The sequence below is a fragment of the Lagenorhynchus albirostris genome, chromosome 14 (assembly GCF_949774975.1).
Source record: "Lagenorhynchus albirostris chromosome 14, mLagAlb1.1, whole genome shotgun sequence".
NCBI classification, from domain to species: Eukaryota; Metazoa; Chordata; class Mammalia; order Artiodactyla; family Delphinidae; genus Lagenorhynchus; species Lagenorhynchus albirostris.
The window spans coordinates 72668738-72693087 of NC_083108.1; the positions used below are offsets into that span (position 1 = coordinate 72668738).

The 24350-nt window shown below is 36.4% G+C and overlaps 1 protein-coding gene across 3 annotated transcripts in view; it reads right to left on the minus strand.

Moving 5' to 3' along the window:
• NAA25 (N-alpha-acetyltransferase 25, NatB auxiliary subunit) overlaps nucleotides 1-24350 on the minus strand; it is a 74469-nt gene that overhangs the window by 36463 nt on the left and 13656 nt on the right. For 2 of the 3 annotated variants that reach the window (XR_009544318.1, XM_060170215.1), the window contains exons 4-12: nucleotides 22404-22522; nucleotides 17929-18003; nucleotides 16687-16794; nucleotides 16248-16326; nucleotides 12354-12465; nucleotides 11243-11332; nucleotides 10020-10189; nucleotides 7741-7853; nucleotides 215-422 (exon numbers count right to left, since the gene is read on the minus strand). Coding sequence is in view for 2 of the 3 variants with exons in the window: in XM_060170215.1 (XP_060026198.1) it covers nucleotides 215-422; nucleotides 7741-7853; nucleotides 10020-10189; nucleotides 11243-11332; nucleotides 12354-12465; nucleotides 16248-16326; nucleotides 16687-16794; nucleotides 17929-18003; nucleotides 22404-22522 (1074 nt within the window). In the remaining variant the exon portion in view is untranslated. The remainder of the gene's footprint in view (nucleotides 1-214; nucleotides 423-7740; nucleotides 7854-10019; nucleotides 10190-11242; nucleotides 11333-12353; nucleotides 12466-16247; nucleotides 16327-16686; nucleotides 16795-17928; nucleotides 18004-22403; nucleotides 22523-24350) is intronic. The other variant, XM_060170216.1, reaches the window with a different exon arrangement.

The window sequence follows — 24350 nt, forward strand, 5'->3', positions numbered from 1 at the left end:
ATCAGGAAGAATATGGATATCTGGGAGCCAATTATAATTTTTAAAACTCCAAGCTTAAGAAAGGCTTTGCATTTTGTTACCTGGATAGTGTTCCCACTTGACAAAATATTTTCCTTGCCAAAAGCATTACAACAGCATGCTATGAGAGATAAAAAACTAACTTCTAAATCTTAGCAGATCAGGGAACTACTGCACATTTTGAAAGGCTGCTCACCAAATTCTAGTCCATGCTGGTACCTTAACATCAATTCTCTGACCACAGTCAATTTCTGATTTTTATCCATCATGTGGTACAAGCCAAGTAACCTCGTCAGCTGCACCACACACAAATGTTGCTGCAGAGCTCTGATGTCAGCAGGCAGTGCCAGCTTATCCTCTGTTGGTGTTGACAAAGGAACAACTCCAAGTAACTGATTAATAAACTGCAAAGTTGAAAGAAAAAAAAAGAAGTACAGGTCTCAAAACAGAACTAGTCTTTAGTAGGCCACAATTAACAAATACTGAAATGGTCTAGAAAATGGTATCAAGAAAAAATACAAATTAAAACCCCTTTAAAAAAAAAAAAAAAAAACAACCCCCTTTAGTATACCATTTTCTATCTAACAAAATTGCCAAAACAAAAACACTTCTAACAGCACACAGTGCTGGTAAAACTCCAGCGAAACTGGCACACCCATTCATTGCTGGCCAAAAGTATTATGTTAATACCATGTAGTATATGCACTAAAAGATTAAAAGAACTGTGAAAATGTTTCCTAAATTACAATAGATTGACATAATATGTAACGTAGCAATGAAAAAGTTTAATTAGGAAGACTGTAAAAAGAACAATTACCCCAAAACAAACCTATTATATTGATATACTACAAATAAATTCTTAAAGGAAACATTATACATTGAAAGGAATGGTTGTCCTGTCAATAGCCTTAAATAGTTTTTTTGATTAAAGCTTTAATTTTGAGATAATTATAGATTTGCATGCAATTGTAAGAAATAACACAGTTCCTGTGTACCCTTCACCCAGTTTTTCCTAATGGTAACTTTTTTTTTTTTCCTGTGGCCGTACCGCACGGCATGCGGGATCTTAGTTCCCTGACCAGGTATTGAACCCATGCCCCCTGTAGTGGAAGCGTGAAGCCCTAACCACTGGACTGCCAGGAAATTCCACCCCAATGGTAACATCTTGAAATAAAATGTTTTTAATTCTCTAAATTCGGTATAAATTTTTAAGAACACCAGTTCCACAACCAGTACAGTTGCAATATTGGCAGAAGTGAGAAGGGACCCCTGCATCACATACAGGGTGTCTGTTTAAACTTCCCACATGGTCGTATACTATACTCTTCAGCTGTTAGGATGTGAGAAAATGCTTGGGCAGCACGAGTCTGGAGTTCTAAAAGGTGTTTATGGACAGGAAGTGCAGCCAAGGGGTCACAGGCATCACCCTTGTGTCTTCCCTATATTTTGTGATCCAAAACTAATAAATTATTTTTAAAGCAAAAAAACCCAGTTCCATTTACACATGTATTAAACACAGGCTATTTTCACTCCCTTCCAAGATCCTATTAGGATGACAGTAAAGAACAAAAAAGGAATCAACCCCAAAGGATCAAGAACATGTGAAGAGATGACAGCAAATAATAAACATTAACAAGATTTCAAAAGATAAAAAGCAGAAGGGCAGGTGGTAAGTAATAACCAACGTACAGGGCCAAGAAAGCTGAAATCCAACAGTATGAATGGGGAGACCACCAATAAGCAGCAAGCCTCTTCCAGCCACAGAACCTTGGAAAACTCAGAAATTAAGGGCAAGAGGTACGTCTGAAAGCTAAAGTGCTGGTGGGACTGAAACAGAAGAATTTGCTAAATTCTAAGAAATTAGACCCCTCCCCAAGCTCACTGACTGACTTCCTAAACCCAGCAGAATCCACGGGTTTTCTTTACCCCCAGGAGATACTGAACCAGAGACACTGTAGACTCAAGGGGAGAATGGAACAGATCTATCACCTCATGTTTCAGAATACACTAAGAGGAGTTTTAAACTTTTATTGTTCTGTCAGATTGATTGGGGTAAACTGAACAAAAATTATTAACTCCAAGAAAGAAAGTTAAGAAAGGTAATCTCCACATATACAAAGTGGCTTAGCTGTGAATATTTAGTCATTAAAATATAAATACTGCATAATTACTAAACTATACTGGGGGAAAAGTAGGTAAGGGGAGAAGTGGGATGTTATGAACAAAATTATTGCCTTCCACAGTAAGATACCAATAGATGAAGACTATAACTGTAAAAATAAACAAATAGCTAAATAAGCCTATAATTTAGAAATATGGAGTTAAATAACAGAAGAAGCAGTTAAGGGTTGAAAGTGATTTGCCTGTACGGAGCCAGAATCAGGGCTGAAGAAGGCAAAGAGCTGCAATTGTTTTTCAATATAAGCCTTGTAGCACTATTTGACTTTTTCAATTTTATACATGTAATTTTTGGAAACAAAAATTAAATTAAAATAAAAATCCTACTCAACATGCAGTTTCACATCTGTAATGACTTTACTTCAATTTTCTACAATTGTATGAATTTTAATTTTAATTATTATGATCAGATAATCACATTTGTAACAAAGAAACTGTGGCACTAGTGTTCATGTTTTTGATTAAGTACCTATATAATTTCTATTGCCAGCTCTTCCATTCTTGTAAGCCATTTTATATACTAGTTATGTTTATTATTAAGGCCTTCTTTATTGAATGCTAAAGAATCTTCCAAACAGGTTTTGTCATGAAACAATACGTTCATTTGCTATTCTAGTCTGTACAGTTTCACTGCTACACAAAAAGCTTCTTTAAAAACTGGAATTATTTTATTGTTAGCTTAAAACCCCAAGGCAAAGGAAACAAAATACAAAAACGCCTCTATGGGTGAGCCTCTTCAGGATCACTGGACTCAACGGCCTCCTCTTAGGGGCCAGTCCCATTTTAGAATGCGTCTCCTAATTCATTGGGACAAGAGTTCTCAGTCTGAACCTTACTTGGACAGTTTGCAATCCTCTGACAAACATACTGCTGAGTGGCAGGATTTTTAGCTATTGAAGTCATCCTACATTTAAAAAGTTGTGGCAGCAAAATTACCCCTCTCAATTAAAAATTTACACAGGACTACAAAACTCACTGCAACAGCTTTAAACCCTTTGTCTCACTGAACAATGACCACCTCATCACTGCTAGTATTTCACTATTTCTAGAGGGTTCCTCCCAGTAGATTATTAGTATATGCAGTCACAGAGGTGATCTAAGATTTTCAAACATGCCAATAAAGTAGAGCTTCTGGTACTAAAATTTATGCTAGCAAACCTATATGAATCTCAGCTAAATGCGATATAAGCATTCCTCTAATGCTTTCCCATCATTTGATGCTTTAACTTACAAGACAGTAAGCACTATAAAACATGATCAATCATTCCTTACCTTAGCACTTAGCACATAATATGTGCGACAAACACTTAGTGAATGAATCTTTCCCACGTGGTTTTATTTTCTGCTTAAATCCCTCCAGTAACATGAAACTCACACACTGTGTTTTTTAGAGAATTGTGATTATAAAAAATATCTTTCTCTCACTGAGCCAAATTCTTAATTCCCTGCAACAACTTCTTGCTGGCCTTGTTCTCTTCCCTCTTTTACAGGACAGCTTTTCAAATTATGAGAAATAAAGTACTCTGTCATCACCATACCAAACCTATCTCTTCCACTCAACCATTTCTCTCTCAGGCTTTCAAGTCTTTCTATAACCCAGAACCCTCTTTTCTGGATATGTTACAATTTATCTAGAAAACTTCTAAAGCTTAGCCTGTGCCCTATAAGCACAGCAACCCAAGAACAACTTTTTCTAAACCAAAGTGAACAATGGTAGTCATTTCAGAACCCAGTAGAGACCACTGGCTCCTTAACAGTTTGGGAATGCACTGCTCCATCTGCCCTAGATGTGTAACCTCAAGACTGCCAAAGTATCAAGTGCTGGTGAGCTAAGGATATGGTCACGAAACAAATACTGTAGTCATTGCCACTGTGTTCCCATTGAGTTTCACTCATTCCATATGGGGATGATAGAGTCTTTCTGGAAAAACAGGTTGTGGTAGCCCTGTGATAGCAAGACTTCCAACATTCACTAATTAGAGTTTTTTATGAGTAAAGCTGACCAAAGTCACAGACTCTCTTGATACATATCAGTATTTCTTTACATGATGTTGATATACATATAATTGATTTACATTGATTCTATCACATTTACATTGATTCTATCTATCAATTAAAACATTCTATCACAATGTTTTAATTGAAAAACATTTATTTCAATTAAATGAAAATTTTGCTTGAATGAGAATGAGGATGACAATGAGGGCCGGAAGATAGCTTGCCAGTTTAAAAATAAATACTAAAAAGGAGTTGAATCTTGCGAACTCAGTTTACCTGTTATTACACTGACGAAATGTGAAGTTTTTCATTCAATTAAAGTTTAAATAGTTTAAAAGTTTTCATTAAAGTTTAAAGACAAGTTTATATGCAAACATTAAACAAACATGCTTTTCTCCACAACAGTTCCTGAACTACTTAACAAATATTAAATATATGTTAACTAAATGAAAGGTAGTGTTTGTTAACAGGCACACCAACAGAAGAGAAAATAAATGGGAAGAGCCACGGGCCAATAACTCCAAAGTCACTCACTATGGAAAACTTAAACCTGGATATGCAGATAGATTCTATCACATCTATCACCAATAGATGACAATTAACTACAATATGGTACCCAGGCTTAGATCCCAGAAAAGAAAAAGGACATTAATGGAAGAGCTACAGAAATATAAAGTCTAGAGGCCAGTTAACAGTAATGTACCAAAGTTAGTTTCTTAGTTTTGACAAATATACCACTGTAATTTAAGATGTTAATGTTGGGGAAAGCTGGGCGAAGGGTAGAGTATAACCTTCTTTACTATCTTTACAACTTTCCTGTAAATGTAAAGTTATTCCAAAATTAAAGGGGTTTTTTTCTTTAATTTTATTGAAGTATAGTTGAGTTACAATATTGTATTAGTTGCAGGTATACAGAAAAGTGATCTGGCTATGTATTTTTTTCAGATTCTTTTCCATTATAGGTTACTACAAGATATTGAATATAGTTCCCTGTGCTATACAGTAAATTCTTTTTATATATTTTGCTATAGTAGCCTGTATCTGTTAATCCCATACTCCTAATTTATCCCTTCCCCTTTGGCAACCGTAAGTTTGTTTTCTACATCTGTGAGTCTGTTTCTATTTTGTAAATAAGTTCATTTGTATTATTTTTTAGATTCCACATATAAGTGATATCATATATTTGTCTTTCTCTGTCTGACTTACTTCATTTAGTATGATAATCTCTAGGTCCAACCATGGTGCTGCAAATGGCAATATTTCATTATTTTTTTATGGCTGAGTAATATTTCACTGTGTATATATATACCACATCTTCTTTATACACTCATATGTTGATGAACACTTAGGTTGCTTCCATGTCTTCACTACTGTAAACAGTGCTGCTATGAACACTGAGGTGTGTGTATCTTTTCGAATTAGAGTTTTCATCTTTTCTGGATATATGCCCAGGAGTGGGATTGCTGGATCATATGGTAGTTCTATTTTCAATTATTTAAGGAACTTCCTACTGTTTTCCGTAGTGGCTGTACCAATTTACATTCCTACCAACAGTGTAGGAGGGTTCTCTCCACACCCTCTCCAGCATTTATTATTTGCAGACTTTTTGATGAAGGCCATTCTGACTGGTATGAGGTGATACCTCATTGTAGTTTTGATTTGCATTTCTCTAATAATTAGTGATGTTGCACATCTTTTCATGTGCCTGCTGGTCATCTGTATGTCTTCTTTGGAGAAATGTCTATTTAGGTCTTCAAGTTTATTTTTTTTAAATCCCTTAGATTTAAGGGTCTCAGACTGCTTCAGCAAGAATGAATCATGACTTGACATAATCAGCAATTAACTGCTACAGTTTTGAGCAAATAAGAGACAAGATATTAAAAGGAAAGTCCACTGGACTTCATCAAACTTTAAAACTTTGCTCTGAGAATTCCCTGGCGGTCCAGTGGTTAGGACTCAGTGCTTTCACTGCCGGGGCCTGGGTTAGATCCCTGGACAGGGAACTAAGATACCGCAAGTTGCATGGCATGGCAAAAAACAAACAAACAAAAAAAAACTTTGCTCTGCAAATGATCTTGTTAAGAGGATGAAAAGACAAGCTACAGACTGGGAGAAACTATTTGAAACCACATATCTGACAAAGGACTTGTATCTAGAATATCTAAAGAACTCTCAAAACTCAACAGTAAAAAAACAAATCAACTAGAAAATGAGCAAAAGACACTTCACTGAGGAGAAAATACAGATGGCAAATTAGCACAGGAAAAAATGTTCAACAGCATTAACCATTAGGGAAATGTACATTAAAACCATAATGAAACATCACTACACACTTACTAGAATGGCTAAAATAAAAAATAGTGACAACACCTAATGTTGATGAGGATGCAGAGAAACCAGATGACTCATACATTGCTAACGGGAATTTAAAAGATATAATCACTGTGGAAAAGTCTGGCCATTTCTTTAAAAAACTAAATGTGCAGCTACCATAAGACCCCACAACTGAACTACTGGGCATTTTTCTCAGAGAAATGAAGACTTAGGTTCCCATAAAAAAACCTGCATACAAATGTTCACAGCAGCTGTATTTGTAATAGCCAAAAACTGGACACACCCACATGTTCTTCAACAAGTTAAAGGAATCATGGTACATCCATACCATGGAATATTATTCAGCAATAAAAAGGAATGGACATGGTACATGTAACAACATGATGAATCTCCAGGGAATTACGCTGAGTAAAGAAAGTCAATCTCTAAAGGTTATAAATAATATGATTCCATTATATAACATTCTTAAAATGACAAAATTATAGAAATAGAAAATATCAGTAGTTGCTGAGGGAGAGGGATGGGGAAAAGAGATACAGGGAGGTGGCTGTAGGTAAAAAAATGTAGGGAGCACATGGAGGGACCCTGGTGGTGAAACTACTATGCATCTTGTCTAGGTGGTGGTCACATGAATCCATACACTATATACGGCACTAAATATACACACACAAACACACCACACGTATACACACAAATGAATGCATGTAAAACTGATGAAATCTGAAGAAGGTCAGTGGATTTTATCAATGTCAGTTTCATAATTATGACACTATACTATAATTATGCTAGATCTTACCATTGGGACAAAGTGGGTGAAGGGTATACAGATCTCTCTGTATTATTTCTCTTACAACTGCATGTATATCTACAATTATCTCAAAATTTATATATATATATATATATATATATACACACATACATACACACACACACACACACACACACACACACACACACACACACACACACACACACACACACACACACACACACACACAACAGAAGAATCCAATTATCTACCAGGGGCTTATTCTCATTGCGGCTCAACTTTACAAGAAATCATGCCTTTAATCTGATAGCACCTAGACTACTTGGCTTGATAGCACAATATCTTGATATCTCATGTTCACCACTTTCACCCATTTTAGAAAGGAAACCCAAACACTTAACCTAGTTGCAATAAATACAGGTACCCAACAGAACTCTGCTTACTTTTGTACACTGTGTAGCAGGCAAGAGGTCAACAAACACCTTGAGGTCTGTGAAACAACAAGGTTTATCCCCAAACTTTTTAAAATACTGGAACATTAATTCTTCTGGATCACCTAAGAGAGAGGGGGGGGGAAATATCACTAAATTATTCATGGACTGAAGCAATCTCTAATTTAAGTGAGAAGTCTGACTTGAAAAACATTTATTTCAATTAAATGAAAATTTTGCTTGAATGAGAATGAGGATGACAATGAGGGCCGGAAGATAGCTTGCCAGTTTAAAAATAAATACTAAAAAGGAGTTGAATCTTGCGAACTCAGTTTACCTGTTATTACACTGAGGAAATGTGAAGTTTTTCATTCAATTGAAGTTTAAATAGTTTAAAAGTTTTCATTAAAGTTTAAAGACAAGTTTATATGCAAACATTAAACAAACATGCTTTTCTCCACAACAGTTCCTGAACTACTTAACAAATATTAAATATATGTTAACTAAATGAAAGGTAGTGTTTGTTAACAGGCACACCAACAGAAGAGAAAATAAATGGGAAGAGCCACGGGCCAATAACTCCAAAGTCACTCACTATGGAAAATTTAAACCTGGATATGCAGAAAGCTACCAATTCATTTTATTTTTCCTCAAATTAAAAATAAAAATAATAAAAGTAAAATACTCTCAAATTGGACTAGATTTAGGAAGGAGAGATTTTTAACAAGGTCTCTGTAAGATTTTAGGTCTTGGTTCCTGCTCACACATTTCTGGGAACAGAGATTTCACGGCTTTAATCAGATTCTCACATGCCTCTGTGATCCAAAAGAGACTAAGAATCATTCACTGGTCTGGTAAAAAAATAAATAAATAAATAAATAAATTTTTTGTGTGTGGAGACAAATTTGTAAGATTCACCAATTTGTAAGATTCAGGCTGGTGAGAGAGAAGAGAAAGACAAGGGATGAATATAGGAAGTGTGAAAACAGATCCAAGTAGTTTTATATCCAGCTTTGGAAAGAAAGCAACTCTTTTTTTTTTTTTTGGCCACATCAGGCGGCTTGTGGGATCCTAGTTCCCCGACCAAGGATCGAACCCAAGTCCCCTGCAGTGGAAGCACGGTGTCCTAACCACTGGACCATCAGGGAAATCTGAAGAAAGCAATTCTTTGCAATATACTTTAACTATATTTTGCTGAAGGTCGCATAAAAATTTTCATTTGCAATTCTAAAACAAACACCAACTAAAGTAATTGAGGTAGACCCAAAGAAAGAAGTCAACATGGAATTCAAAATTGGTTATGAATAATCTACATAGGAAATGACAGAGAGATAGCCACAGTTAATTTTAGAATGAGCTGCAAAGAACATTAATTACATGATTAAAATGGACAAAGATGTTCTAGGATAGGTTTTAGGTATTGAGAAGTGCTCATCATCTCAGGACAACTGGTCCCTAAAGAAACCTTCTTAAAGTTATTCAACTTTTAATGAGAACTAAATTTTTATAATGATGAGTGGGAAAAAAAGTTTTCTTGGAGCTTTATCTTAAAAAAATGAAACTAAAGAAATATTTAAAGTTTATTCGCCTAAACTTAAAAAATTTAGGGTATAATTAAAACTAAAGCTAATTCTTAGTATGAGCAAAGAATTACTGATTTTGGGGGGAGTGGTGCTTTTTTCCCCACAAAACTGTGAATTAGTACAATATGACAACATTTACTTCTTATGTAGTATGCTCAAAAAGAACCATTTTACAAAAACCTCTAAGGGCTTCATCAAATTTCCTGAAGGCCTCTATTAATGCTTTACTATCCAAATCATACTTTTCTCCCATCTTGTCATTGTCCTAATAAATTTTCTCCTCAACTGTTAACTGCTCTTTAACTGCTCTAACTCTGCCAGATGTTATTTCGTCGATGGTTTTGTGAGTGCTTAGGGTAGATTTTCAAGAAACCTTTCATTCACTTCTTGAAATCCTGAAACTTTTATAAAACTGGCTATTTACTTTGAAATTGATTTTGACATTATTGCTGGGTCAGCAAAAGAACGCCTGACAAAGACTCTGATGGAATAGGGAGAGATGCTAAAGTTAAGCCAAGTTGCATGTGTGATTGAGGGCTAATTTTATAAGTGATCCATTCACTAGTTAATATTTTCAGGTTATGAAGACATTTGCTTCTCAAACACAACTTTATCACTGTAGGCTTCAGAGAATAGATACTGCACTTGGGTACTGAGGGCATCCCTGTATCTTCTCCAGGGTTCCCAAATATCATTACAGCTTCTTACCCAGTTTGTACTCATCATTAAAACCTTGACGCCGCAAACGTCTAATCAGCTCCAGTTTAGCCAGATGTGGTCCTCGGAGATGGCGAGAACTTTTAGATTCTTCTGTTATCCGATCTTCTATAAATCTCACAGCCTCTTCTGCAGAATAATGTACTTCTCCTTCTAAAGAGCTAGGTATAAACACATGAAAAAGGTATTTTGTGCCTCTATCAAGCCAAATTGATTTTAAGAAACAAATTAAAAATAACAGAAAGTACTGTGATAATTACAAAACAACACAAATTAGAATAAAAGAGAAATATGAGCATATTCTGACAGTTAACATGGCATATGATTCCTCTCAATTTTGTCATTTGATTATTGCAGAGTGACTAACCACCTCTACCTCTTTCTTAAAAAAAAGAATGAATAATTTTGCATATATAAAATATTACCTAATTAAAAACATAAGTAAATTTTATTGCTAGAAAAATGAGGCTGAGAAAAATTAGATGACTTACTTAATATTATAAAGTAAGCCTCAGTTCATATTTGGTATCATAAACCCTATTTTGTTATTCACTTTTTTAAAAGAGCTCATTATATTTATTGTGGTATTGTCTGTAATAGCCCCCAAAACAGGAAGCAGCAACAATACAAGTATCTATCAACAGCAGACAGATTAAATGAATTTGGTACATTTCTAAAATGGAGTCCTCTTAAGTCATTAAAAAGAATTAATCAGATCTGTATGCACCATATATGGAAAGATGCCCAAGATATACTTTAGGGGGTGAAATACGAAGTTGTAAACCATTACATCTAACATAATTGCATTCTTATGTTAAATAAGAATAATTATATTAGTATATGCATAATATAAATAAATCTGGAAGAAAAGACACCAAACTGTCTTTTCCAAATAAATCTGGAAGACACCAAACTGTTATCAAGAGTTATTTCTGTGTCAATTACATCTCAATAAAACTGGAAAAAGAAAAAAATCATCCTGGGATGATAGGAAAACTAGGAACTAACACTTTCCACACCATACATTTCTGTACTAATTTAAGATTTTTACAATGAACACATATTTATTTTAAAATTTAAAAATGGAAAAATGTCTTGCTTTGAAAGGGATACATTATTGAGACAGAAAAAGAGAATTCAATTAGGCTTACAATGAAATCATTTTGCTACACCATACTAAAAAGCGTTGTAATTCAGGAAAGAAGACAACTTACTGTTCACCTTCAGCAGGAGGAGTCCAGGCTTCTTCAATCAGTCGAAAGACAGAATCGAAATAAGTCAGATAGAACTGCCAGTCATCTGAGCTAAAATCAGATTGAATGGTGCACACAGGATTAAACCCAAGTTGTGACAAAACTGCCTGAGGAACCATGTTATTCAACTTATTTTCTAAGTTATATTTTAGTCTTTACTAGGAGAAGCCCAACCTTCCCTCTGGGTTTCTTCTACAGCCCTAAAAGGGCAACAACTCCAGAGGCATTTTCAAAGTCAAACATTTTCAAGAAACTACTCTTTCCTTCAATAAAATGACCAGGTGTAAAAAACTAACATTCTCAGGACTTCCTTGGTGGCCCAGTGGATGAGACTCCGCACTCCCAATGCAGGGGGCCCGGTTCAATCCCTAGTCGGGAAACTAGATCCCGCATGCATGCCGCAACTAAGAAGTCTACCTGCCACAACAAAGATCCCACGTGCCGCAAGTAAGACCCAGAGCAGCCAAAATAAATTAAAAAAAAAAAAAAAAAAAACAGCTCATGCAGCCCTTAATAAAAAACTAATATTCTTAACAGAAAACTCCCCACATTAGTGCTTTCTAGGGGGGCTAAGGGGAGGGTCTCTCTTTTAGACCAATATTGAGTTTGACAAATTAATGACTTTTCAGCATTCATTCTGAATACTCAGCACCCTGGTGGCATAAGTTCCATTACACCTCTTTATCGAAAGATGAAGGCTCGGGCTTCCCTGGTGGCGCAGTGGTTGAGAGTCCGCCTGCCGATGCAGGGGACATGGGTTCGCGCCCCGGTCCGGGAAGATCCCACATGCCGCGCAGCGGCTGGGCCCGTGGACCATGGCCGCTGAGCCTGCACGTCCGGAGCCTGTGCTCCGCAACGGGAGAGGCCACAACAGTGAGAGGCCCGCATACCGCGAAAAAAAAAAAAAAAAGATGAAGGCTCATTAAAAACTTTAAAAAAAATATCCAGAACACACAACTAAAAGATTTCACTTTATGCCCAGAAATCTCAAAGGATATAGACCAAAAAAATCAATGGTGAGACCTGAAAGCCCCACTCCAGTCTCATAGTCCAAAAAGAAGCATCTACTTACTTTTTCAGTAAGAGGCGCCGAGAAAGGGCATTGCACTCTGGCCACCTGCTCAGCTTCTTGTACATAGCCATGCATTTATTTTCCCGACTCTGAATCTCACTTGTTAACTTCTCTACAATTAAAAGTTATAAAAGTTGGTAAGCTGGTTTCATTTCTGCTCAGAAACCAGAACAAAATCCATATACAAGAAGGAAACTGTCACATTTTCTTATTCACTCTCTTAGAAAATGGGACCACTATTAGATACAAACTACTATCTCACTAAAGATTACTTTCCTGAAAGGAAAAATCGTATATTTCTGATACTAAACTTTCTAATCCTTTTCTTCTACAAAATACAAGGATCCAGAATGTCTTGAGTTGAGGATCTAGTGTGTGGGATACACATAAAATCCCAACAGCATCTAAGGACTGGTATATTTAGACCTGATATATTTAGACCATAGACAGACCATCCATACATTTCCAAAACATTGAATAAGCTTGGACTGGAATGAGATGAGAAAGGGGAGATGTTATGAGGAAGATAAAAAAAGAAAAGAGATGAATCAAACTCTTCCAACAGTTGAGAACAAAAAAACTAGGACTATACTTCTGACCAAATTAGATATGCCCTGTCCTTTTAGAATGGTTTAGCAGATTAAGGATGCCAACAATTACATTATGAATTTTCTATAGAGAATCTAAACTGTAACTATCCATACAACTACAACCTAACTGAATAAAAACAAAGTTGACTTGTACCCACCTGCAAGGAGGCTGAAGTTAGAGAGTAACATTAAAAATAAAAACAAAACTCTTCCTACATTTTATATAATTAAAGTACTTAACTCAGTTACTATTACAGTTTTGTGATAGCACAAAGTCTAGTAAAGGATATACATACTTGTAAAAAACAAAGTCTTTTTAATGGCTGGACCTAATGAGAGTTCTGAGGCTACTCATCTACAGTTAGTTACTCCCAATAACCATAAAGGCACAATTAAAAAACCAGGGTTGTCAAAACGATAACTGCATTCCCACGAATTTCTCCTAAGAAAATCAAAGATGTGTAAATATTTAGGAACCAAAATCTCCTAAGTGTCCAAAAATAAGGAAATAGTTAATGCTATCTATGAAGTTCATACAAATCAGTTTTCCAACAACAAAGGAGGAAGTATTTTCACAACAATGGAAAAGAGCTAACTTCTTTAACATGTAAAGTACTCTTGCAAATCAATAAGCAGATTAACCAAATTTTTAGAAATAGGAAAAGGATAAGAAAAAGCAGCTCAGAGAAAAAAAATATATTAATGGCTTTTAAACAAATGAAGAAATAATTATCCTCCCTCATAACTAAATAAAAACTGTAAGGTATGTTTTACCTATCTCATTGAAAAACATAAAAGGTTTGATATGGGACTTCCCTGGTGGGCCAGTGGCTGACTCCACGCTCCCAATGCAAGGGGCCCGGGTTTGAACCCTGGTCAGGAAACTAGATCCCACGTGACACAACTAAGAGTTCACATGCCACAACAAAAGATCCCGCATGCAGCAAGGGAGATCCAGCATATGACAGCGAAGACACGGCCCAGCCAAATAAATAAATAAATATTTTTTAAAAAGTTTGATCTAAAATTTTGCAAAGAAACAGGACCTCTTACAATCTAATAGCAAATACAGCTGGTGGAAATGCACACTGTAGCCTCTTAGAGGGCAATTTGGTTTATAGCAAAGATGTTCCTTGCAAATAGCCTAAATACCCTTCAAAGATGAGCTATGTAGTAAACTGTCTACGTTTATGCTGTGGAACACTGGGCACCATTAAAGAGAGTGAGGTAGTGAGGTATATCTCTAAGACACACTGTTAAGGTAAAAAAAAAATGGGTCTAAGAGTATGCAGAGAAAAGGTCACAAACTCAAATGCCTTCATAGGACAGACACAACAAACATTTAAAAATTTTAAAGAAAAATATATTTAATAAGAACATTGTGCAGAGTAAGATTACACTTAGGGTCAAGGTACAGTATATTCTCAATTGTGGTTTAAAAAAGTGGGGGGGCCCTTTCTGCCTCCGCTGCCACCATGGCACCCAGTAGAAAGTTTGTGGCAAAGGGGGGCAAAAAAAAAGAAGCAGGTCCTGGGGCTTCCCTGGTGGCGCAGTGGTTGAGAGTCCGCCTGCCGACGCAGGGGACACGGGCTCGTGCCCCGGTCCGGGAGGTTCCCACACGCCGCAGAGCGGCTGGGCCCGTGAGCCATGGCCACTGAGCCTGCGTGTCCGGAGCCTGTGCTCTGCAACAGGAGAGACCACAAAAGTGAGAGGCCCGCATACCGCAAAAAAAAAATAATAAAATTAAATTAAAAAAAAAAAAAAGAAGCAGATCCTGAAGTTTACTCTTGACTGTACCCATCAAGGTAGAATCATGGATGCTGCCAATTTTGAGCAGTTTTTTCAGGAGAGAATCAAAGTGAATGGAAAAGCTGAGAATCTTGGTGGAGGTGTTGTAACAAACGAAAGAAGCAAAAGCAAGATTACTGTAACTTCTGAGGTAGCTTTTTCCAAAAGGTATTTGAAATATCTCACCAAAAAATATTTGAAGAAGAATAACCTATGTGATTGGTTACACGTAGTTGCTAACAGCAAAGAAAGTTACGAACTGCATTACTTTCAGACTACTCAAGGTGCAGAAGAGGGGCTTCCCTGGTGGCGCAGTGGTTAAGAATCCGCCTGCCAATGCAGAGGACACGGGTTTGAGCCCTGGTCCGGGAAGATTCCACATACCACGGAGCAACTAAGCCGTGCACCACAACTACTGAGCCTGCACTCTAGAGCCCGCAAGCAACAACTACTGAAGCCCACGTGCCACCAACAACTGAAGCCTGCACGCCTAGAGCCCATGCTCCACAACAAGAGAAGCCACTGCAATGAGAAGCCCGCACACTGCAACGAAGAGGAGCCCCCACTCGCTGCAACTAGAGAAAGCCCGCATGCAGCAATGAGAACCCAAAGCAGCCAAAAATAAATAAATAAATAAATTTCTTTAAAAAAAAAAAAAGATGAAGAAGAGGAGGAAGATGAGGATTAAAACTCAATTATCTGGGGACCTCCCTGGCGGTCCAGTAGTTAAGACTTCACCTTCCAATGCAGGGGGTGCAGGTTTGATCCCAGGTCAGGGAACTAAGATCCCACATGCATCATGGCCAAAAAACCAAAACATAAAGCAGAAGCAATGTTGTAACAAATTCAATAAAGACTTTAAAAAAAAATGGTCCACATCAAAAAAAAAAACAAAAAACAAAAAAAAAACCTCAATTATCTGGAATATTTTGTATGAGTTCTTAAATAAAACTTAGGACCCCAAAAACAAAAAAAAGGGAAGGGGGAGGGGAAAGATACTACTTTAGAAGGATATACAGAACAGGTAACTGGAGAAGGATGTAGAGGGCAGAGGGTTGGAGATCTGGGGTAAAATCATACTCCCTGAATTTTCTGAATCCATGAATTATTTTCATTCATTCATTCATTCACTCATTCAGCTATGCCAGGTCTTAGATGCGGCACATGGGATCTTCCTTGTAGCATGCGGAATCTTTAGCTGCGGCATGCGGGATCTTAATTGTGGCATGCAGGATCTAATTCTCTGACCAGGGATCGAACCCAGGCCCCCTGCATCGTAAACGCGAAGTCTTAACCACTGGACCACCAGGGAAGTCCCCATGAATTATTTTCAACTAAAAATTATTTTTAAAAAATAAATAGAGAAAAACCTGAAAGAATCTAAAATGATCGCAAGTGATTTTTTAAAGTCTTTATATCTTTGTTTCTGTATGTGGAAGAAATTTTCCACAATAAAATGTCATGTTTAAATAGGAAAACAAAACAAAAAAAACTTTAAGAAAACTCTAGAAATTACCTCCTAATTTTCCTCTGATGACATCCAAGGCTTCCTGGTACTTTCCCAAACGTTCTAGGATCATATAATAAAGTTCAACCTTACAAAAAAAACAAACAAGAAGTGCAACCATTGAAACTTTTCAATAATAAAAAGATAAGTCATTTGTATGTTTTTAAAAAGCTATCTAACAGAAAAGAACACTATATCTTCAAATAAGATGAAATTAACAGTGACAATCAGACCATAGTATCTCTCCTATCTGTATCTCGGCAGAGTACTTTCTGGAAACATGCTAGAACCTCACTCATTATACCTAGGCTGGGGAGTTCCAAAGCTTCACATTTACACAAAAGGCAAGAGTGAGGACCCAGTCCTCTAAATGGAATAAAGCAACAGTTCATAATATTGTAACAACATCAAAAACATGCAAATACAAAGTGGGGCTTAAATTACTCACTTCAGCCTCTGCTTCTATCTTGTCCTCTTTTACCATTTTTTCTACCATTCTCTCAGCAAGGGGCAGAAACATCGTTTTTGAGAGGTTTTCATCCTGCGCTGATATAGACTAAAGGAGAAAAGAAAAATGTTTGCACTATTTATATTATTACCATGCAGACCATTATTGTGACTCTGGCACATAATTATCAACCCACTATGTCAAATATCAGACCTAATTTGAACTTGACAGTGGTTTGCTTTATAGGAGATTTCTTTACTAAAGATTCTTATCGTATGCATTCTTGAAATACATAGTTTCCACAATATGACCTAACTTTTAAATATTAGACCATTCATACATTTTTCTCTAGAAATATGTTAAGAGGGGATACGTTTATACTATTTAGTATATATAAAGGGTAACAGGTATTTGAAGAGTCAAAAACCTTTGAGATGTCTTCTTGAGACCTTCACATATTAGAAGGAAAATGCCAATTCCTTCTATTTATAGTATGGCTTACTATTAGCTACAGTTACCTTAGCATGATATTAATCATTTTAACATTGCCAAAGATTCTGCTCAGAGCTCATTTACCCCCTGAAAACAACCTTTCAGGGTAGCTATTATGCTTATTTTATAGTTAAACTAAGGTTAAAAGATTCTCCAACAGCTCAAGAGACATGGTGAAGCCAATGTTTGAAAGCAGACCTGTCTGAACCCAGAGCCTCTCTGTTCTTAACCTACATTTTAACTCCAGAGCCTCTCTGTTCTTAACTGCTACATTTTAACTCCTTTCTCCCCATCCTCTCATACACAGTGTCTTATCTTGGTACTTATAGCTGCTCTGGGAGATGAGCATCTCCATTCTGCAAAAGAGCAGACTGAGGCTCAGAAAGCAGAAGTGATGAAACAAGGTCACCCAGTTCAATGATCCGTTCAACAACCAACAATAGTGCCTTAAAGACAAACCTCAAGTTAAAATATCAAACATTTCGAGGCTCATACTTGATCAAGTAACCCAGTAATGGATCTAAGATTCAGAGGAAATACACTCTGTGCTACACACAAATAAACCAATACATCAACTCAAAAAGAATACTAAAACTCCTCAACTCAAAAAAATCAACTGACAATATGTCACATCCCTATTTGACACATGCTGCAACACATTACCCAAGATGTTCAGAGGACACATTAAGGACAATTACTATATACAAAAATAAAAACAAATCTCAATCCCATTCTGAATGCCATACTCACTTGCATTATTAAGCTCATCACAGACCAAAAGTAGTAAGGGTTTTTGGGGACAATCTTATATAGAGCCATGCCAGCCTGAAAGACAGAGAGCCATAAATACTTAACTTAGAAAACATCATACAGAGGGTAATTAATGACCTAGACATGTGGCAAGAAGTTTCCTAGGAAAATAGCAACATGTTTACATATGCTGGTTACTGTAAGTGCCTAGTAACTTGATGGCTGTTGTCTACAGCATAACAACAGAGGTAATCCCAAAGGTGAATTTTTACAATATCAAGAATGATATTTCATCTTTTGAATCAGATTTTCTTAAACTGAAGACCCAGTGTTCCTAGAGAATACTGCAATCCAATATAGTTCTGGCAGACTACCAAGCAAAAACAAAAGTTGGGTTATGAATGTATATCAATAAACTTTACTGAAGCCATTGCACTAATCAATTATAGTAAAACAAAGAAATCCAGACAGTATATTTAAACTTCAAAATCAGACAAAATTACTCTGACATAATTCAAAAAATAATTCTTAGGTTAGGAAAATATTCAGGTTCTTTCAATATACCATTAATTAGAACTGAACCCTCTCATTGTGAAATGTATAATATGCAAATACTTAGAAGTAGGAACATGGCACAAAGGAGCAAAGTAGATCTATTCACGTAAAACTGAGAATCTGTCCATAATAGCCAACTAGTAATCAATGCTAAGAACTCTGTCAGCTAATTATCACAGTTACTATTTTATTTTTTAATCTTTTGCCTATCTTCAATCCACTTGAAAAAAATGCATGGAGCCCCTATTAAGTGGAAGGAAATGTCTATTCCTGCCAAGGATACAAAGATTGAGTCCCGATCCCCAAGGCACTTAAAAGCAAGGGAAAGAGATAAGACAAATATTCAAACGACTAAAATATTCTTGGCAATAAAAATAAACATCCTATACAGGGAATTCCCTGGCGGTCCAGTGGTTAGGACTCGGCACTTCCACCGCCAGGGCCAGATTCGATCCCTGGTCAGGGAACTAATAATATCTCACAAGCAAAGCGGCACGGCCAAAAAAAAAAAAAAGAAAACAAAAACACCCTATACAAAAACACCACACTAGGGTGTTTCCAAGGAAGGCAAGGTTAGTATGTTTGTTTATTCCTTTCTTTTTCTTTTTTTAAGGAAAAGTAGGGAAGAGCATTCTCCAAAGTAGCAGTCTTTCAGATGGACCTTGAAGGTGAAACAGAATGTCTATAGGCAAAGATGGGGGGTAAGAATACATATACAAATAATACAATTATTTAGGGTGAATGGATAAGTGAATGAATCAATTCGAAGTAGGAGCAAAATGAGTAATTAAACAAAAACATTAAAGAAAGAAAAGATATATGTTGACAAGAACAAGTAGGACATCTAGCTGAAACAAAAAATTAAGAGCAGGAGAAGGGAAAAGGGCTAAAAGGTAGACAGAGGTACCTTTGTTATAAGGCATTCCAAAAGGAGTCTATACAGAGTAAGCGAGTGATATGTATAAATCTATACTCTTCTAGGAAGAGTATTTTAGCAGTACTGTGAAGAAAGAAAATAGGGAAAAATAAGAGGTGAGGCAATGAAGAACTAAACCAGGATGAGGTAGATCAAATAGAAAAAGAGACCTCAGGGAATTCCCTGGCAGTCCAGTGATTAGGACTCCGAGCTCCCACTGATGAGGGCATCGGTTTGATCCCTGATCCAGGAACTAAGATCCAGAAAGCCCCGTGGCCAAAAAAAAAAAGAGAGAGAAAGAGAGAGAGAGACCTCGAAGACACTGTGGAGGTAGAATCAAGATGATCTGGAGACAAAATGGACATAGAAGATGAGAAGGAGAGTCTAGAATGGCTTGAGGTCCCTGCTCTTAACACCAAACTGGAGAAATGAAATGGAAAGTGTTAGAAAACCAATTTTATTTGATAACTTGGGGAAAGAAAACATTTTTATAATGACACACAGAAATAAAAAGGAATAGAATGTTAAATTAACATGAACTTTTAACATAAAAGAGAAATTTCATGCCCACACCCTACTATCTTATAGGTGATAGCATTCTGCTGCTACAGAAAACTTTTGACCAGAGAGAAATTTGAAAAACATGGCTGCAAACTGGTGACTCAGAGAATAGGAATGTCACTTACAGAAAAAGGAAAGTCTAGTCACCATATGAATGACTAGCAACTCTTTATTCAAGGTGGTTTTAAATTTACCTGCCAGAGATGATCTGTGGGGCAGAAGTCCTTAAATCTTCTGATTCCCTGGCTTCCCTCCCTCTTACCTCCACCAGTTTATGCAAATCACTCATTTATTTAACAAACGTTTATCATGAAGTGAGGATTCAGCAGTGAACAAAACAAAAGCCCTTATGAAACATAACATGTAATTTATAAAATACCTATTACCCCAGACTGACATTCCCCTTTCAAAATAAGCATACATATAAGCTAAGAACTGTAACTACCTTAAGCCGCAACAAAGGCAGAATAAAAATCAGACGTTCCATTCTAAGACATTTAACACTAGAGGACTCCATTCTTCCAACATATTAGACTAAAATAATGCAAAAGTAGGCTATGGTTAAAACATATTAAGAAACCATAACTACTAAGCCACATCAAAGCTATGTCTCCAAAAAGCAAGATGCAAAATTGTATATATCTCTGGCAACATGTAAAGTTAAACCATACAAAAATATAATCTGTTCAAGTGGTAGATTATTTTTTTCCCTTTTTCAAAATTTACCTTAATATTGCTATTGCATGAACTTGTACTTTTTGTTATTTTATAAGTGTGTGTATAATATATATTTCAAAAATGTATTTCGTGGGATCATAAAATTAACACATGCTTAAAAAATAAAAGAAAGAACAGAAATTAAGATGGAAAGTATCCACAGCCCTATATCCTGGCAACATTTCAGCACATATACTTAATAAGGAAGGGTGGAGGGGAAGGGAGTGAGAGAAGGCCATTTTACAACCTGCTCTTCTCACTTAACATATATTGGGAATATCTTTCTACGTCAACAAATAAAGACACACAGTACCATTTGGGGGGGGGCGGGGTGTTGCATTATTTTCTACCACATAGGTGAACTATAATTTCTTTCACTATGTCTGTATTAATGTACATTTAATATACTTTACTTAAAACATATTCCTAGGGGCTTCCCTGGTGGCTCAGTGGTTAAGAATCCACCTGCCAATGCAGGGGACATGGGTTCGAGCCCTGGTCCAGGAAGATCCCACATGCCACGGAGCAACTAAGCCTGTGCACCACAACTACTGAAGCCTGCGTGCCTAGAGCCCATGCTCCACAACAAGAGAAGGCACCTCAGTGAGAAGCCCGTGCACCGCAACGGAGACCCAACGCAGCTAAAAATAAATAAAATAAATTTTTTTAAAAAAAACAAATATATTCCTAGAAGTAAAAATGATACTAAGGATTTATATGTATATATGGTTAGTGCTGCCAATTTAAAAAATATATACCCATTTTACAATAAAAGAAAAATTATAATCTGTGAATATTTTTCCTGAGAACATATCAATACTCCAATGATAAATAAAATAATGATAAAATTTCTTCAAAGAATTATATTTGGGCCAAAAAATCTCTTCCAATTTAAAAACTTACATAAGCAAATACAAAAACTGATTTGAAAGAGAAAGGGTTTATCTTAATATAGTATCTTCCACCCTCCCTGGTCTACCTATCTATTGTTATAGTTTGATATTTCAAGTAAACAAGACAAAATAAAAATCCAAGTAGGAAAGCTGCCTTCCAAACACATTATACCCACAAACAAAGCATTTCTTTAAAAATTCTAGCTTGACTTCATAACCCTTTATGAGCTTAAGAGTGCAAATTTCATTTCTCTGGGATGCCAGCTTTATGCACCTATTAGTCCAAATGTATCCAAATAAGGCTCCTTCACATGTGTACAAGGAACACCTAAAACATGCTAACCGGCAGATAAGCTGCATCCAGAAAAAAAAAAAAACAAGCATCCCAAGCAATAGGGATTTTCCCGCCATGGATTTAAAAATCTTAGCAGGCTATATAAACAGTTAAATTTAAAAAATAGATATAAACTTTTACAGTTAATCTTTCTATAGTCTGTTCATTTTCTGCTCTAGGATTTCTGCCCATTTTCTGAAAATATAACAGCAATCTGATGCAGTGAGACAATCTGAAGCCAACTTACCAGAACCAAACAAAACATACCATCAGGCCACAAAGGAACAATCACATTTCCCAAAGAAAACATTTAAAGAACTTGAATAATTGTTCATCTTTAAAACACACACAAAAAATAACTGGCTGACCTCCACACGCAAATACATAGATTCACTTCTACACATATATGCAAACACACACATGCAGACACACATACCACTGCAGTTAAACCACATTAATAGAAAATCCTGCAGCCCAGGAGGTTTGGGCATCAAGTTACCTGTTGCATTTTCTTGTATTCGCCCACTCTGGCATAGGCCATGAAGAGGTGAGAGTGATATTCCTCACTATTGGGAACTTTCTTCACAGCTGCCTCATAAAGTTTTGTGACTAACTCCGCTAAAACAAAGAGAAAGAGAATTTTCTTTAATTACTGAAGTATAACAAATCTTAACAGCATTTAATTTTTTTCCTATTTGGAGGAAATAGATGTCTCCTATCATTAAGGAAGAAGAAAGTATTTGCTTTGCCTCATCTGCTCATTACTCTTACCTTGCTTAGGTGTTTTCCGATGAAGCATGGAATAGGTCAGGCCTCCCCATGACGTTTACAATGTACAAGACCCTCCAGGATTTATCTAGCCTTTCTGTCTTCTTCCAAACTCTTCCCTCCTGCACTTTATGCTCTAGCTACATCAAACTACTTGTAGTTCCACTAGATTCCCTGTACTGTATCAGACCTGCATGACTTTAACACTGTTCCCTCTGCTTGGATTCCCTTTTCCTCTCTTTTCTACTGAGTGAACATCATCCAAGACCCAGTTCAAATGTAATCCTTCCCTGAACACGATCTCTGCTCCTCCATCCCAGTTTGTACACTGCTTCCTTCTGCCATCTTTAAATCTTTTAAATAACACTCTTATACAATTTATTAATATATAATGCAACATACTATCTATTGATCTATGTTTCCTCATAGACTATGAGTAACATGAAAGCAAAGAATACCTTTCATCTTTGACCCTGATACAATATTTGTCATAGAAAAACATTCAACCAATACTTGTAGGACAGATAATTTTTTTTTTGAAATGCTGGGAGAGAATCCATAACCCTAAATCAACATAATCCCTAAATAATCAGATATAATACCTCAACTCTTAAGTTTTATCTTTCATAAGAATGAAACACAAAATTGAACTATAAAATAACATTTTCTGCCTGCTAGGTTGGCAAAAAATTTATTTTATTTTTTTCAGTTTTACTGAGAAACAATTGACAAAAGCTGTATATTTTTAGGAGTACAACATGATGGCTTGATGGCAAAATTTTTTAAGTCTAAGAATACCAATGACGGGACTTCCCTGGCGGCGCAGTTGTTAAGACTCCAAGCTCCCAATGCAGGGGGCCCGGGTTCAATCCCCAGTCAGGGAACTAGATCGCACAGGCATGCTGCAACTAAGAGCTCACATACCACAACTAAGGATCCCACGTGCCGCAACTAAGGAGCCAGTGAGCTGCAACTATGGAGCCCGCCTGCTGCAACTAAGACCCAGAGCAAATAAATAAATATCACATTAATTAAAAAAAAAAAGAATACCAATGACAAGCATGTGGAACTCTGATACACTGCTAGTGGGAAGGTAAATTTAGAAGATAAGTTGACACCATGTTTATCTTTAAGCTGAACCTACCCTATGACCTAGCACCTCCACTCTAGATTCTAGTGTAGTCAACCAGTGAAGTATTCTGTGGCAGTAAACATGAATTAACTACAACCACTTGGATATTAGATGAAAAGTGCAAGTCACAGAAAACGTACAGCATGAATCTATTTATGTTAAGTCCAAAATAAGTGAAACTAATAATGTATTACTTAGAAAAACAAATGTGATAAAGATTTAAAGACAAGCAAGAGAATAAAAATATTCAAGATAGCAAATCCCTCTTAGGAAGTTAAAGGGGAAATGAGATTGATGAAGGACACACAGGAAGTCTTCTTAGTACAGACATACCTCATTTTATTGTACTTCCCTTTACTGTGCTTTGCAGATATTGTGTTTTACAGATTGAAGGTTTGTGGCTACCTAGCAACTAAGCAAGTCATTAGCACCATTTTTCCAACAGCATTTGCTCACTTTGTGTCTCTGTGTTACATTTTGGTAATTCTCACGATATTTCAAACTTTTTCGTTATTATCGTATTTGTTATGGTGATCTATGACCAGT